The sequence below is a fragment of the Triturus cristatus genome, chromosome 7 (genome assembly GCF_964204655.1).
Source record: "Triturus cristatus chromosome 7, aTriCri1.1, whole genome shotgun sequence".
Classification (NCBI taxonomy): Eukaryota; Metazoa; Chordata; class Amphibia; order Caudata; family Salamandridae; genus Triturus; species Triturus cristatus.
This window is the reverse complement of record NC_140590.1, coordinates 1,286,766,005-1,286,784,001: the sequence shown is the minus strand read 5'-3', so window position 1 is coordinate 1,286,784,001 and position 17,997 is coordinate 1,286,766,005. Positions and strand designations below refer to the sequence as shown.

General features: G+C 44.8%; 1 protein-coding gene across 3 annotated transcripts in view; it reads left to right on the top strand.

Moving 5' to 3' along the window:
* LOC146811897 (sulfotransferase 1 family member D1-like) overlaps positions 1-17,997 on the top strand; it is a 339,819-nt gene that overhangs the window by 191,261 nt on the left and 130,561 nt on the right. For all 3 annotated transcript variants that reach the window (XM_085618860.1, XM_085618861.1, XM_085618862.1), the window contains one exon: positions 7,260-7,385. In XM_085618860.1, coding sequence (XP_085474986.1) covers positions 7,260-7,385 — 126 coding nt within the window. The remainder of the gene's footprint in view (positions 1-7,259; positions 7,386-17,997) is intronic.

Here is a 17,997-nt window from a genome sequence, read left to right as displayed (position 1 = left end):
TTGCCAGAGGCAGCTAAACTACTCACCACCACCAACTCTGTACAGACACAGTATGGATCAACAATATCCCACTAAAAAAGAAAGAGAAAAGCAATTACACATAAGACTATGCAAAACACATCGCAAAGAATTTCATGCTCAAACCACTAACTAAATATGCCGCCATTGTGACATCACTTACAAAAAAATTCATTCAGACATTATATTATTACTCATTTGGTGTAAATACAACAACAACAAAATTCTTACCAAAACAATGCAGCTACACAAAACTGCAGAACAACCACTGTCGAAAAGCTTTAGACTAGAATAAAAAAGGGGAAAAAAACTTTATTGTAACATATGCATATAATGCTCTAGACCATCACGTACTGCGCAAAATGTATTGCTTGAACCTCCCACTTTCAAGAAGGAAAGATCGATGGCCCAATCCTTTACAAGCAACGCGGCGAGAATCTGGAACTGAGCCTCAGCTCCGGACCACCCCCTCCCTCTTCCCAGTCCTTCAAAACTGACCTCAAAGTTCTCCACCTGCAAAGACACTTCCAAACTTAATTCACACCCTCTCTATTGTCTGAAGGAAGTCTTTACATTATAGGAAATTCTGTTCTCCATGCCCGTAGAAGTGCCTTCCCAGTGTGTTCCTGTGTTTTGCGTGTCTGCCATTTATTGCCCTTTTATACCTCTACTTGTACTTTGTACTCTTTTGTAAGTTGCACACATGTCACTTTTCCTCTTGTAACGTATTGTTTGCTACCTCTTGTATTTTGTTTGCTTTTGATACATGCACAATTACCACCATTGCCTCATGTAACATAACGTTTGCTCTTGTTTTCAGAGTGTCTGCCATTTATTGCAGTATTTTACCTCATGTGACATCCATCAGAGAGCTGCGTGAATAATTACCTGGTAATCCCCTCATCACAATGCAAACACCCACCCGAAATAGGTACCCAGTGAGGTCACACCGTTCGCATCGCCCTAACCTGCTCAAGGTTCATGTGACCTCAGTGACAGTCACAGCGACTGGATCACTGTTGCTCTAGGGTGTGCTGCTTCGTAGGCCTGTCAGCAACACTGGAGATGAACTTCAGTATGGATTGTGGTGGACAGGCCTTCAAGGATAACCCACAATTGACACCACTACAGTACACCTGCTTGTGCTAAGGCATCAAGCCTTCTAAGGTCTAGTGGGGCCTTCTACGGTCTAGCATGGGAATGTGCTCCCTCAGTACAGTGGTGTGGTGGACTGGTCATGAATGCTGAACCCGGTTCCCCAGTTCCAAATTCAACAGCTCCAGCCATAGTGTCACATCCCCACTGAACGCCATACTTGCCCACTGAGAGAAACTCGCACTGCCTTCAGCTATAACCTAATTGTGCCCACTATAAACACTTGGATGTGGCTCAATTCAAATTATGCACTTGATAAGAGTAATACGCTGCCTAAAAAAAAAAAACACTCATAGGGAATGCAAAGCATGTGAAATGTAAGCAGAAACAACATGGTTACCTAAACGATCTCTCACTAACTATTCACAAATCAGCGAGTGGTTTCACCTGAAAAGTTATGGACATGACTAGAGGGCCCTGAAGGGAACCGTTTCACTGTCCATTGCTTACATCCTTACAAAACATAAGCAGTATGGTAGACCACATCCATAAATACAGAGCCATGGTGCACATTGTGTTTTCCAATTCACCCATCAACCAGGTATTGCAGTACCTCCAGGAATGATACACTCTCCCACCCTGGAAACAACAATGCTGTTCAAAGGAAGACGAGAAAACGAAAGTAGCACTTCACTGGCAAACTCTGTGATGCTGGTGTATTTGGATGTAAAAAAAAACCAATCAAGCCACTTTGCAACCCCTCTGTCTTACTTTATTTTGCCCCCCCTGGAAACAACAATGCTGTTCAAAGAAAGAAGAGAAAACGAAAGTAGCGCTTCACTGGCAAACTCTGTGATGCTGGTGTATTTGGATGTAAATAAAATCAATCTGGCCACTTTGCAACCCCTATGTCTTACTTTATTTTGCCTCCCCCTGGGAACAACAATGCTGTTCAAAGGAAGACGAGAAAACGAGAGTAGCACTTCACTGGCAAACTCTGTGATGCTGGTGTATTTGGATGTAAAATAAAAAATAACAATCTGGCCACTTTGCAACCCCTCTGTCTTACTTTATTTCGCCCCCCCCCCCCCCTGGGAACAACAATGCTGTTCAAGGGAAGACGAGAAAACGAAAGTAGTGCTTCACTGGCAAACTCTGTGATACTGGTGTATTTGGATGCAAATAAAATCAATCTGGCCACTTTGCAAGCCCTCTGTCTTACTTTATTTCGCCCCCCCTGGGAACAACAATGCTGTTCAAAGGAAGACGAGAAAACGAAAGAAGTGCTTCACTGGCAAACTCTGTGATGCTGGTGTGTTCCGATGCTAATAAAATCAATCTGGCCACTTTGCAACCCCTCGGTATTACTTTATTTGCCCCCCGCCCCCCACGCACCCACCGATCCTAAAATCCCCCCTCCCCAGCCCCAAAACTCACCTTTACTCTCGACGTGCAGGAAGCAAATGGCTTCCTGCGCCTCGGAGAGCAAAGGGGACACCTCCAATGACGTCAGCGCGCCTCGCGCGCTGACGTCATTGATGACGCGGGGAGGGGGGCGGGGGGAGGCAGGGGAAGGTCTTCCCCTGCCTTCCCAGTTAAAAAAAAAAAGATCGACAACTCGCAGGGGGAGCGCCAGCGCTTCCCCCGTGGGTGGGTGTCATGACGAGATGGTCTCGTCATGGGCACAGAACGGGTTAAAAAGGGGGGCTACATCAGATTACGCTCCTTACCCCAGGAGACCATCGCAGACCAAATATTCACCCCATTCTCAATCTCATCACCCTGGTCCAAACGTGCCATGGCAAAAGCAGCTTCCAACCATTCCTCATTTATTGGGGGGGCGAGGCTCTTTCCATTTGAAACAGATTTCCCTTCAGGCTATTAAAACCAAGTATAGTAGTAAATATTTTTGATCTTGCTGAAGGTTCTTTCCAATGACACCATCATCCCCAAATATTACCAGGGGCACATTTACCTTAATTCTGATCTTAAAAATGCCACTTAGAACTTCCGCCACTCCCTTCCAAAAGACCCTGAGTTCTGGGCACTGATAAAAGATGTGTATGTCGTTAGCATTAGGAAGGTTACATCTAGGGCACTTAGGGGAGGATAAAGGGGCGAATTTAACAATCTTTGCAGGTGTATAACAGAGCCTATTGATGACAAAGAAATGGTTCTTTTTGAGGCTAGCTGGTTTCACGTTTGTAGAGAAGCTTCAATGAAGGTTCATATAGATCTTTACTTTCTGACTCGCATGGAGACAGATTCCAGACTGCATGCTGTGGGGGTAGTTCCATATCTTCCACCTACAGTAACTTTTTGTACTAGATGGAGACTTCCCTTCTTTTAGGACATACGTTTTGCAAGGTTCGTTCTGTCTCCCAATCTCCTCTTATGTCCTCCTTTTCTGCTATAAACCAGGAAGCTAGTTGCAGGTATTTAAATCTTGAGAAGCTACTGCCTACCTTTACTCTTAGAACCTCTCAGGGGAGCACTCCGTCAGTAGAGACAAGTTCCGACCAAATGTTAATGCCCGCCCTTTTAATAGAAATCGCTAGGCTATCCTTCAAACAAACCGGGGTGCCCGGGGAGTTCCAGATCGGGGCATAGTCTGAGTAATACCCAATCCTCCATCTCCATCGAACATTGTACCATTCACTAAGGGCGGCCCTCACGACTTTCAAACGCACCCTTTTGAAGAACCTAGGTGCCCCAAATTTGTAGAGAAATCCTTCCCCCACACCACTACACCACTGCCCTCTGCCATCATCATTTTCCCCAGTAACCTCCCCCATGATGTTTCTTCTGGTTTGACAAGTAGCATCCTTATGTTTTTAAATTGGAAAGCAACTGAATTCCCGTTGATATCCGGGAGGGCAAGGCCGCCTTTAATGAGTCTACGTCTCAACTTTTTCCGTGACAGTCTGGCCCCTTTATTTGCCCAGATAAAACTTCTGATCTTACTTTGTATTCTACCAATGTCTTTCCTTGGGAATTCAAGAGGGATTGTGTTAAACAAATATGTCACTTTTGGCAAAATACCAATTTTTGCCAAGTTGACCCGACCGTAAATAGTTAGGGGGAGATTATTCCATCTAGCGAATAGCCTTTCAACCTCTTTAATAGTCCTGTTTAGGTTAAGCTGGGGAATTTTGTCCAGATAATTAACAATGATGATACCCAGGTATCTCAATTCACTGCTCATGGTGCCTTCCCAATGATCGATGTTCCAACACATCACCTTTGTTTTAGAGGTGTTGGCAAGATAGCCTGAAAGGGAACCAAAATCTTCCAATAAAGCTTCAACTCTGGGGATAACCGCCCCAGGATCGTTGGTATATAGCAGCAAATCATCAGCATAAAGAGCCAGCTTGCTGCTATATTGCTGTGATTTAAAGGGAGAAATCTGATCACCCAATCTTATTGTTTGAGCTAATGGCTCAATATAGAGATCAAATAGCAACGGGGAAATGGGACCACCCTGTCTTGTTCCTCTATGTATATTAAAACTGGAAGTTAACATACCATTCAGCAGAATGTTCGCTGAGGCTCCTTGATAGCACTTCATCAATGTCTGGACAAAGACAGGACCGAATACCATCACCCTAAATTCCTCCCAGAGGTATATCCAGCAGACTCTGTCGAACGCCTTGGCCACGTCTAAAGCCACTACGGCCAAGGGGTCCGAGCACCCCATTGCCAAATCGATGTTACCAATTAGCTGATGAGTCTGATCCTGGATAAACCTTCCAGGAACAAAACCCTTTTGACCGGGGTAAATTAGCCCGGTTGCCAATTTGCCCAATCTCCCTTCTAGAACACTCATAAAGATCTTATAATCAGCATTCAGCAGGGAGATTGGTCTAGATGAGTCTGCCTTTCATGGGTCTTTCCAAGGTTTTAAGATCAAAATAATGGTTGCTTCTTTCCACGAAGTGCATCAGTGCCGGCAGCCTTATTGTTTTTGCCCTTTCTTATTTGGTTTCTTCTTTCATTTTCCGTTATTGCAGCATCTAAACACGCACAACCCTCGTTTGTCAATGTCGGCAATGATTTATCTCTAAGCCAATTTTGAAGGGTATCAGTATTAGGTACCTTCCCTTCACTATATAAATCTGAAAATAGAGAAAGAAGGCAAGCTTCTATGTCCTCCGGGTTACTTGATTTCTTCCCACTTTCCTTTATTATCATTTCCTTTATATTGTTCTTGGAGCTGTCTAATCTAGCTTTCCACGCCAGGAGGGCGCCTGCCCTCTCTCCATATTCAAATTTTTGCATATATTTTGTTCTCCATTGCGCCCTACATTTAAGATCCAGTCTCCCCCTATACTCCTGACGTGCTTGATCCAGGTCTCTCTGAACTGGTAAGAGCCTTTGGAGATTCGCATGGCAGATCTGGGACCTCTCCTCCTCCAGCAAGCAGATTTTCCTTTCAAGGGACCGTAACTCCCTAGTTTCTTCCCTGTTCTTTGAAGATATAAGACCATGCAGCAGGCCCCTTGTACTAGCTTTAAAGGCATCCCAGACATAATCCATTGAAGTGGAGCCCATATTTACTGAAAAGTAATCTACTGTAGCCAATTTGAGAGCCCTTACTATATCCTCATCTAACAACCTGGATATTTGAAGGGTCCACCTGAGTTATTTGTTATACCTTTTTCCCACATACGAAACAAGCACCGGAGCATGGTCAGATATGCGGCTAGACAACACAGTTATGTGGCTCATATTAACTAAGCTCGACCTATCCATTAAAACATAACCTATTCTTGAAGAATGCCCGTGTTTCTTGCTATGGAACGTAAATCCCTTTTTCACACCCATTTTTGCCCTCCAGACATCTACAAGCTCCAAATCATGTAACATGTTTTTCAGTGCAAGTCATACTCAAGGGGCCTCCACATAACGGCTGAGATTGGATCTATCTTTTACGGGGTAAAGAAGAACATTAAAATCACCTCCTATAATTATTGGCTAGATTGCTTCAACAAGATTAGACTGTAATTTTATAATATACGTCGGGTTGTCGGTATTGGGACCATAGAAGGAAGCACATGCTAACTCTAGTCTTCCGAAATCCAATATGGCCACTATCCACCTCCCTGATTCATCTGAATGAGTGGCTTTAATAGAGCAGCCTGCCCCCTGTTTAATCAAAATGACCACACCCTTGCTATGTACTGTCTGCTCGGAGGAACAAAAGTATTTTACCCAAGAGTATTTAGAAAAAATAATAGAACACTCTGCATGGCTTAAATGCGTCTCCTGGATAAGACAAATTTGAGAAGGGGATAGTTCTAAGTACTTTAACACCAAGCATTGTCTATGGGGGCACCTTAAACCATTAACATTCCACGATTTATCTTAACCTCACTACTCAAGAAAGGTATGTCTATCATCTAGTGGAAAAATCCAGCACGGCCGAACACATAAACGAGAGATTGAGGACTTTATTTTTTATTTTTTAGCCACTGCTCCCCACCCAGTGCAACCTCCCCCGACCCCCCCTCCCTCCCTCTGTGCCCCACCCCCCTCGGGAAACCCTACCTTCTATTATGCAGAAGCCTATTCGGCCTCATTCCCTTGGGTCAAACAAAAATAGAAGAAATATTTATTACATCAATCACAGGTCTCGTTTTGGAAACTATTGACTATTGTCACTTCAGAAGTGTAGTTTGTGAATAGCAATGGTCTTATTGTTTTTGGGTGGGTATTTTTACTAGCCTACATCTTACAAACTCTTGCTTACCTCTCCCTAAACCCCTTTTTACTCCTCCATATCACCTTCCAAGCTAGAAGAAAGTATTCCCCAATTTCTAGTCCATTCCACAATTACCAGTAAATCGTGGGATAACCAGTGCTAATTTCTTTGCATAGAAATGATAGAAGAGGAGAAAGTAGAGGTCTCTGCACATAGGGCTGTGAATTGCATTTTTTGGTACTTTAGTGGTACTACCGTAACACTACTAAATTACTACGAAAAGTAGTTTCTGAATCAGGCCCTATGTGTCTTCACACACCTCCCTGTTTCTTTTGGTGTTCTTTAAGTATCTTCTTAGGTTTGAAGGATCTATTTGGGAATTTTACAATGAATGAATGCTTCAAAAAAATTCCCTTTGTCTTATCTTTGTTTGGCATCTTTGCAGGCACCACCTGGGTCAGTGAAATAGTGGACTGCATTCGTAACAATGGTGATGTGGAGAAAAACAAGCGTGATGTCATTTATAATCGAGTCCCTTTCCTGGAGTATGCATGCCCAGGCGCTCAGTCAGGTAAACTCATAAATAACTTCCCTTTCACTATCACTATCTGAAAATATTCATTCACTCCTAGTGTAATTTGTGGCTGTGGCTAAGTTTCCCTTAAGGCTTAGGCTCCACTATTATGGTGATTAGGAAAACCTGAACACATTTTCTGATAAAGTCTATGCATTTATTTCCAGATTATGCCAGCCCATATCTGTAATCAATACTGCACACTTTCTGAATGATTCTATGTACTGTTTAAGATGGAATATTCAAACATATTGTAATTGATAATGCTCAATTTTTACCAAGAATTTCCCACTTTTGCTAAACAATTTATGCCTTTTCTCTGATAAATCCTGTACACTTTTTTTTGCTAACTTCAGAACTTATGAACTCCTGCTCACTTTTTAATAAAAAAAAAAAATTACACTTCTCTGATTTGAGCTCACCTTTTTATAAAATGAATTTTTCAGACGTTTGTAATTAAACATACATTCTCAAATATTGATTGCACATCAAGCAATCAATCAATCAAGCAATGACACTTAAAAAAGGATGTGGCTGCTTCAAAAGGAAGCGTGCCAGCATTCAAGCAGAACAATTTTGGCAAACCGGAGTAACATAAAAGCTAAACAGTGTCAAATGATAAGGTATTAAGTAGCTTTTTGAAATTTGCCAGAGACTCAATCCAATGCAGCTTGGGTGGAAGACTGTTCCATAATATCGCAGTAAGAACAGTAAAAGAGTTGCCTCAATTGCGAGACATTCAAGAATTTTGGGATCTGTAGGAGGCGGCTGTTATTGGATCTGAGTACCCTCTTTTGGGTGTATGTGGACAGTCTGTTTCGACAAGTAGCATGGGGCCTCACCATGGAAAGCTTGGAAAGTCACTGTCAGAGCTTTACATTTAATGCGCTGTTCAAGAGGGAGCCAATGACTCAGATGAGGAGAAATATGATGTTGACGCCGGAATGTCCTAATTAGTCTAGCCACTGCATATTTTATTAACTGAAGTCTACATATCAGATATGCAGTTAGATCAAGGTAAAAGCTATTCACGTAGTCCAGGTGGGAGGTGACCAGAGCATGACCTGCAATTTTTCTTGTCTCCTCAGGAACCAGATGAAGGAACTTTTTTAAGATTTTTAAATTCATGAAACAGACCGATGATACATGCCTAGTCAGAGCGGCAAAGGGGGGAGCAAGCAGTCAAAAAGGATGCCCAGATTCTTGCTAAAGAGGTTGGATGAGGAGGAGCATTCAGTTCATCAGGCCACCAAAGTGAGGGTGGTGGGGGCCCTCTTTGGTCAAAACCAAGACTTTTGTTTTAGCGGAATTTAATTTTTAAGCAATTAGCCTCAATCCAAGCCATGACTCCTCTGAGAAATTGTTTAAATTTGTAAAAAGCTGCCTCTGTATTGTCTTGGAAGGAGAAGAGCATCTGTACTGAATAACTCATGCGCATAAATCATACTGATTTTGCATGTCTTAAGAGTAATTTATACATTCTTGGCAGGACTGGAGATGAGGATTATGTTGTAATTTCTTCACTCTTTATTTAACAGCAGCCTTTTTAAAACAAATACCAAGAATTCATTTTTCATGAACCCTTGGGAAAAAGTCCACAAACAACCGTTCAATCCACATCCGGGAGCTCTTTCACAGTCCTTTATCCCTCTTGCTGCCTCCTCTTTCTTCGCTGCGTCAGCAGCCGAGATAAGTGCCTCCGGCCTCCAAGTCTTATTGTTCATGTGTCATGTTGCTATCCTAGGCCTTATTAATGTATTATAATTGTTTAAAGTATGGCTAAGTATTGTACTCACGTTTTCTCCACAGCAGGGCCATGAGAAGTCTTACATAGTCTATAGTGTTTCTAGGATTCGGGGTGAACTCAGTGCGAGCCACCTTAAGTCTTACTTCATTCAAGATGAACATGATCAGACAAGAATTGTGCAGCTTGACAGTCAGACCTTCCATCTCTCAATGGCCAATCGCCTGTGTAGTGTGAATATTGTCCTCTTCAAACCAGGCCGTCTTCCTTGGGCCTCTTCACTACCAGGCACTGCAGAGGCTCAAAGCCTTTCACCTTCGATGGAGACTCACGTAATTTCAAGTAGCTCCTCTGGCAGACGATGCCAGGGAAGAGATCCAATGTTGGCTAGCACACATGGAGTCTTGGAATGGCTTCGGTTTATTCCTGGATATGGTAATAGAATCTGAGGCCAGTGGCACAGACTGGAATGCCAGATGTGGGTAATTCTCCACCGGAGAAAAGTGGTAATCTCCTGAAAAATCCCTCCACATTAACAGTCTAGAGTTGATGGCAGGCTCATTTGCAGTCAAATGCCGGACCACAGATATGGCACAATGCTGCATTCTGCTGAAGATGGACAATGTAGTGGCAGTGCGCTACATCAATCACCTGGGAGGAACCAGTTGAAAAACCCTCTCATATCTGGCCCGGAGCTTCTGGGACTACTGTCTCGGAAATCAGATCGCAGTGACAGCGGAACATCTCCTGGGTAATCCAATCAGGTAGCAGATTGGCACTCCCGTCATCTGCAAGATATGAGCCTTTGGAAACGACACCCCTCGGTCTTCCAGGCTTTTCAGGACAAGTTGGTTCCATTCTCAATGGACCTCTTTGCCTCTGACTTGCTTCTTCAGCTCCCCAGATATTTCAGTTGGAGGCCAGACCCCAATGTGGGAGCGACCAACACTTTCCTCCAGAGTTGGAAGCTGGAGAGGGTTATGCATTTACCCCGTTCGCAATGATCATGCAACTCTCCACACAAGTGCGACATCAACAAGCAGATCCAGCGGTGGTGACCCCAAATTAGAGATTGCAAGTTTGGTATCCAGTCCTTCTGAAACCTTCTTGGGATTCTCCAATCTGTCTGCTCCTCTTTCCGGATGCAGCTGACTGGTCTTCAGATTCTACCTTTAAAAGGTTTTACTTTAGACTAGTCCTCAGTATTGCATTGTTCCTTAAGCATCGCAATGTCCCTTTGCCTGCTGTCTCTGATCGCACACATTGTAATGCGTCGGTCGGACCACAGCAACAGATGGCGGTTGGACATCATCAGAATAACCCCCAAAATATAGATAATCAGTCAAAATAAAAAATGAAAGAATAGGAAAAAAAGATCATACTTAATAGGTGAAAAATAGGTGAAGAGTGTTAATTTAGGGTTACCTAATAACAAAGCAGATACACACAAAGAGGAATAACACAATTATATATTGTTTTTTCGAGAGCGTCATACAGCCATTTAACCCCTTCGATGCTCATGACGGAACGGTTCCGTCATGAGCATCGGTTGAGCTGTGCTCATGACGGAACCGTTCCGTCATGACCACGCCCGCGCTAGAACCCTTCAGCACCGCGGGGGAATCCGCGCAGCGCTGAAGGGGTTAATATAAGATCATATCAACAGTGGCTTTGTCATTATATTGAAATGTATTGATATGGAATGAGAGGGGAGTTTGTTCAATATCACCTTAACTACGGTGCTTCCGGCAATTGCCAGACAGAGAAAACAAAGGGCTGTTAGGAGCTATTGCAGTCATGACCCAAAAAATACAACATCAGGGGGGCATAATTCGCTACTTGCAGACATTATTCTTTTCATCACCACATTTGTTACTTGTTCAGTGCTGTACTGTCCATGAGTATCCACGTACTAAAAAGGTAATAAATTCCCCTTAGCCTAAAACAAATAGGTATACAGAATTTCTCTGAAGAGGAGCAGGTTTGAATTCATAAAAAATTACTTTTAACATTTAGGACAGATGTCATTCAGGATAGACCTTTTAGTCTTCCAACCAAGCGAAAGATAAAGTATCGTAGAAAAAGATTGGCCTTTTTTAAGTACTGAATCATAATATACATAGAGTGGGAGATACATCCTATACATACTGGCTAACCTAGGTTCTCTTTCTATTTCTCACTAAAGAATATTAAATCGTTCTCAACACTACCAAGCCAAACATGATAGTAACCAGAAATACAATGGATGTACCCAAATATTCCCACAATCCCATGTTCCCTCTGAAGGTTTCTGTCCTAACCCTACTCTTCAGTTTTGATTAAAGCTATGCCAAATTGTAAATGTTTTCATGAAATTTCACGAAATGTCCAGAAAATTATGTGAAATTTCATCTAATTATGTGAAATGCAAATCTGTCATTTAGCACCCTTGTGTCAATTGTTGTTACAAGGACGCACCTATCTTTTTTTGTGGCTTGCCCCACCTATCCCACTCTTCTGGCCATGATGACATGGGGGGCTAGAAGGCGGCCATTTACCAATAAACTGTCCAACCAATGAGTCACCTTGTGTATCAGATCTGTTGTTGTCTCCTTAGAGCCCCGTTTGACTGGTGGCACACCCGCCAGTACGGCCACTGAAGGAACTGACTCAGGGGGTAGATTTAAAACATCGGTTCTTTCTTCCAACTGTAGAGGGAGGTTGGAGGGTTTTAAACCCTGTAAATCAGTCCCATGGTTTACCCGGGGGTCTGTTAGGACAGCCTCTAGTAATCTTTGCAAGGCTACACCTAAACCATCTTCCTCCTCCTTGTTATTTTTTGAGTATCTCAGACTCCCTTGTGGTCGGTCCCATACTACCTATGGGTTGTTCGTTATGCCCTGGATCTGGCTGTAAACTCCCCGTGTAGTAATTTCGGGCCGCTACCAATTTGCGGACCATTACTGGTTGAGGGAACTGCAGGTCCAAATCTACCCTGCTGAGTATGCCGTGGCCCTCCCTTCCTCCCAACAGGCTCTGACCCATAGCTACTAGTTATAGGGCAGAAGTGAAGCTCACTAGACTGACAAAGCAGTTAAATCAAAGTCTGGTTCAGGGCCACATTGTCTAAATCAAGGACAACTGGTTCCATCGTCTTTTTTGGAGCCTGCAGGGCTTTCTTCCCCCGCCTCTTTTCTTTTTAACTGGAGGTTCCAGCATAAAAGTACCATCCACTTGGTTGCCCTCCACTCCTTCTGATGAACTGGTAGCTGCTCCCAGATTGGGCGCAATCTCGCTTTGCTCATCTGTTAACAAGGTGCCACTGAGGGGTACTGGACTCTGTGGGATATTAATTAATTCCAATGAAAGTCTTCTTTCAGACAAGGTGATTTCATTCAACAAGACATTTGCCGCCCTGGCCAAAAATGTATCAAGAGTCGTTACGGCAGCCACTCCACCAGACACAGGCATAGTTTGCTTTCTCTTACCCATTGTCTTTCACCAGCTGTACAATAAAAGGCTCTATAGGACGGTGCACAAAGAAGTCCCCTTTCAATAGTAAATCCTCAGAGCATGAGGGTTAAAGGGGTGGCCCAGCCGAGCCTCTTCTTGGCTCTGAAGGGTGCAGACAGGCCCTTCCTTGGCCTGGCCATGCCCAGGGCAAGATTGGCTACCGGGCGTTTTGGAATGCTGAGCTGGGGGCTGATTTTGTTGATGGGGACCTGCGTGTACTGAACGAAATTTGTTTTCTTTAAATATTTCGAAGTACACGCAGGTCTCCATGAACGAAATCAGCCCCCTGCTCAGCAGAATTCCAAAACGGTAGTCAGTCCGGCCCTGGGCACGCCTGCACATGTCCCATGCTGCGGGAGACCCTGGCGCTGTTGCCTATCGCTGCCGGTGGTATGAGTGCTGCGGGATGTTGGGGCGGGGCGGGCGTGGAGCAGGGTGGGGGGGGTAGTAAACTATGGAATACAGCCCAACGCAGGTAAGTAAATAAATAAAACGAATTTTGTGTGCGCTTCGTTGCATTTGGCAATGCAGCGCGCAATGAAATTCGTTTTATTTATGTATTTGTTTACTTACCTCTATTGGGCTGCATTCCCTAGTTCACTACCCCCCACCCTGCTCTACCCCCGCCTCACCGCCCCGAAGCACTCTCGCCACTGGCCGCTACTGGCTGTTGCGTCACCAGCGTTGGTGTCGAGGATCTGGCCGCAATGTTTGATGGGAGATGGAGTCTCCTTCTCGTCCATCTCACTGGCTAGGTCACAGTCTCCCCCGGGGCTGAGATATGCGCCTGCAGGTGCTGTTTCATCACGCGCGTTGGCCCCGATGCTCCGGCCGCAATGTTTGATGAGGGATGGAGTCCCCTATTCATTCCTCTCACTGGCTAGGTTACGGTCTGCCGCGCTGCGGGAGACCCAGGGCTGAGATACGCTTCTCCTGGCGCTGTTGCGTCACCCGCGTTGTTTGCAATGCTCTGGTCACAATGTTCGATAGGGGATGGAGTCCCCTTCTCGTCCCTCTCACCGGCTAGGTTACGGTCTCCAGTACACTTTGCGACCGCCATAAAGGCGGCCACATTTGTATAGTAAGGGCAGCTGGACCGCCGCCTCATTGTCGGGCGGTCCCGCTTCTGCTATGGTGCTGTTCGGACGGTGTACAGAGATAACAGGGAACTAAAGCTACACAGGGGAGAACAGGGTTGTGTGCACACAGGGTGATGTAGAAAACTCAAGTTGTCCAGTTTAATTCGGAGTAGTTCGAGTGGTTATGTGTAAAGAGGTACCAAAGGCAAAGTGCACACAACTGAAAGTGATATAGGCACATGAATGTGAGGTGTTCCTGGGAGCTCACAGATGTAAGGTGCTGTGTGAATGCAGGTGATATGAATATTTTGATACAGCTAAAAGGGCCAATGTCTGTAAAGGGGAGTTGTGGCTAGGTGCAATCAGGCAAGAGGCACACAGGTGAGTGGGCCCTGTGCCCACACACGTAAAATATATAGGCAGAAATATGCACACAAGTGAGAAGGGACTTAGTTAAGAAAGGTTTTAGAGCACCAACTGCACAACAGCAAGAGGTGTATATGTGCACACGTGGTGGTTCACACAATCAAGAAGTGGCTAGGTACTCACAAGCTAAAACAATGTGCTATGTTAGGTGATACTTATTAATAACAATCCAAGAAACGATTCAGTTTGAGGTGTGCACTACATATATGGCTAACGTAATTCATGTATGTCATGGGTGTCCAAAGCAAGTCCATAAAGGCCCCCTCCAGGACAGATTTGTGACACCACAGAAAATAAGTTTATTTGGAATTAATCTAAATGCAACTCAGTTACAGAAGCAGTGGTGAACCTGAAAATATCGACTTATGTTGGACTCTTCTGGTGTAACACATGACATTTTAAGCATCCAAAAGTATCCATACGTTTACAAAAATAAGTGATTAAACTAAAACACTTGTCCCAGAAGAGGCACACAGATTTCCTGTGCATGCAGTCAGTTGTGACTTGAGAAAAACCAAAAGATTGAAAATTGTGAATGAGCAAAGGTACTGCTTTTTAGGTCTCGCCTGACCCAGCGCATGCGCTGGTCTGGCGAGACTTTTTGAGAGGGCTCCAAAAAGTGCTACCAGGCTAGCCTAGAGCTACATTGCATGTGCGCGGGCACGCACGCCGCGCTTGACCGCGATTTCTTTCACTTTCGCGACCGCACAGCCGCTTTGATGTTTACCGCAATTACTTTTCGCGATCACTTTCGCGGCCGCACGGCCCCTTGTTTCCACTTACAACCAGTTTGAAAAAATCGTTCCATTCCTGCCTCTGTTCTTGCAACATTCTGTTGTTCAGTCAGTAATCAGTGGTCGGGAACGGCAGGGCACGGCGTACCCCTACTTCTTCAATTCCAAGGAGTCCGTTTCCCTACTTTTTTATTCTGAAAATGCGTCCCAGGACGCAAGAATTCGCCACCGCCTATAAATAAAGCTCGGGGTTCCTGTCGTTCGTGACGGGCGAGAAGGCACAGATGTAACAGGACTCTGTCTTTTCCTTCTTGCCCAGAGAAGAAAAATACAGTGTCCACTTCTGCCCTGCTGCTTCAGCTACCCCCCCCCCTTTCCTTCTTCCCTCTCTTTCTGTCTAGCAGTTCTTCTCTTACTGAAAACCGTGACTTCAAGACGGGGTTTTCACTCCCTTTCCGCTCCTTTCTTTTATTTGCTCCCCTGTGAAATGGATCCAAAAAAGAAAAACATTTTTGCTGGAAATGTCGTATTTTAATTCCAAAGTGTAGCATCTGGAATAAAAGGTTAAACATATGAAAAATAACTAAATAAAGTAAGACAGAGTGGTAGCAAACTGGCCAGATTGATTTTATTCACACCCAAACACATTAGCGCCACTTTTTACAGAGTTTGTCAGTGAAGCGCTATTGTTGTTTTCTTGTCTTTGTTTTCCCTGGGCTTGCAACTAGTTCACCAATCCTGGAGGTACTGGATGTGTGGATTGGAAAACAAAATGTGTACTGCAGCTCTGCGTCCAGGAATGTGGTCTTTTTACCATACTGCTTACGTTTTGTAAGGATATAAGCAACGGACATTGAAATGGGTCTATTCAGGGCCCTGTAGTCATGTCCTTAACTTTTCAGGCAAAAGCACTCACTGATTTCTGAATAGTGAGAGTAAACGCGTTAAGGTAACCATGTTGTTCCTGCTTACATTTCACATGGTTTGCTAAATTTAGCATTCCCTATGAGTGTTTGCTTATTCCAGGATGTTGTTACTTTTTTTTGTAGGCCGCATATTGCTCTTGTCTAGCTCGTAATTTAAATTGAGCCGCATCCATGTGCCAGCAACAATTGGGTTGTAGTTGAAGGCAGTGTGAGTTTTTCTCAGTGGGGCAGTATGGTGTTCAGTGGGGGAGAGGATGTGGCACTATGGCCAGAGCTACTGAATTTGGAACTGGAGAACCAGGTTCAGCCTTAATAACCAGTCCACCAGACCACTCTCCTGAGGGAGCACATTCCTATGCTAGACCTTAGAAGGCTGCGCAAGACCTTAGAAGCCCTGGTGTCGTAGCACCAGCAGTTGGACTCTAGCATGACAAGTGTAGTTTAACCTTCAAGGCTTGTCCACCACAATCCATACTAAAGTTCACCTCCAGCCTTGCGGGCAGGCCTATGAAGCAGCACAGCCTTGAACAACAGTGACTCTGTCACTGTGGTCATAGGACCCTTTAGAAGGGCCAGCTCTAGGGCAGTGCAACCGGTGTGACCACACTGGGTGCTGACTTTCGGTGGAGGCATTATGTTTGCAAGTATATTAAGGTTTTAAAAGCTCTTGCTGCCTCCTTCCTGGCCTCTGGCAACAAAAAAAATATCATGATGACTCTGGTGTTTAATGTTCTTCCTAGAGAGAGATCATTTTGTCTAGTGGAAGTTTTGATTCATGGAAAGGTAGCTCAGAGGGTTAATGTGCCTGCTGCAAAGAACATGTACCATGCAGATTGTGAGAAGTTGGCCTGGTTTATGCTGTCCACTAGTTATAGTGGGCACCTTGTACCAGTACAAACAACCCTTATTGATGATAGGTTTAAAGACGACCTTTATTGAAAGCTATCCTAGTGGTAGCTATGGAGAGCAGCCTTCAGGCTAAGTCTTGAAGGAGTGTAAAGCAGCTTGGTTTACCAGATTATAACCTCTTGAATTACTAAATCAAAGGAGATCCACACAGGGTATATATAAAATATATGTATTTATTTCTAAACACTCACTACTAATCTCTTTATGAGATTAGAGTCCAAGATACACAATAATACAGTTCTAAAATGACAGTAAATAGCACAATATGCAATGAGCCCTAGGGGCAGACCAAACCATATATTAAGAAAGTGGTATAAGAACCACGACTTGACTAGACACAGTGCCTAGAGCACGTAGAATTGCTGGGACCCCAAGGAACCACCCAAGGTAGTGATACAGGAGACCCACGAGGGACACGTGCAGTGTGAGAACACAGGCGCGAGCCCCGTTCTATTCTATGGGAAAGACGTGGTTGGAATTTTAGAAGTTAAGGACACTTGGGAGAGGACTTTGAGCAAACCCCTTTAGACTTAGGGGGTTCCAGGGCCAGCACCCACGGGCGCACCGGAGTACTCGAGTTACCTCACCCAGGGAAGCCGGGTGCATAGGTGTCAAATGGTGTCGGGAATCGTCGTTGATTTCAATGGCGATCTGCTGCAAAGTGCTGCTGCTGGGAAAGAGAAAAGTGTCCAGTGTGATCCAAGCCTGGATCGAAGATCAGAAGAACCGGAAAGCAGAGGGGACAGAGTCTGGGTCACTTACCAGTGACCAGGGGCAATGATAGACGAATGCCCACCGATGTCGGGTGATTCAGGTGCGAAGAGGTGAAGCTTGACTCTGCAGCCACGAGGACCAGGAGGTGTCAACGACAACCAGGAGCTGGATTCGAACTGTCCCACAAAGGATGTTGAGTGCTGTGGTGTCGGTGCTCGGTTTGAATACAACAAGCCTTGGCAACAGCAACCCATGCAGGAAGAGAAAAGATGCTTCGGTGCGGACCAGCAAGGTCCTGGGGATTCCCCATCCAATGGAGAGTCTGGGCACATCTGTAGCAACCAGGTAAGCCCATTTAGAAGTAAAGTTGCCTTCACAGGGACCCACCAATCGGCGGACTAGGGATCACGAAGGGACCTCGAGAGAAAACACAAAGGGCTAGCTCACGGAACACTCATGGCGTGTAGGCGGGCAATCTTCTGTGCAAATGCTGCTCGGGGTCAGAGCTACAAGTAACCCAAAGCTCAGCTGCAGGAGTCGTTGGAAAGCTGATGCTTCTGCAAAGTGACGCGGTGTCCAGGGGTT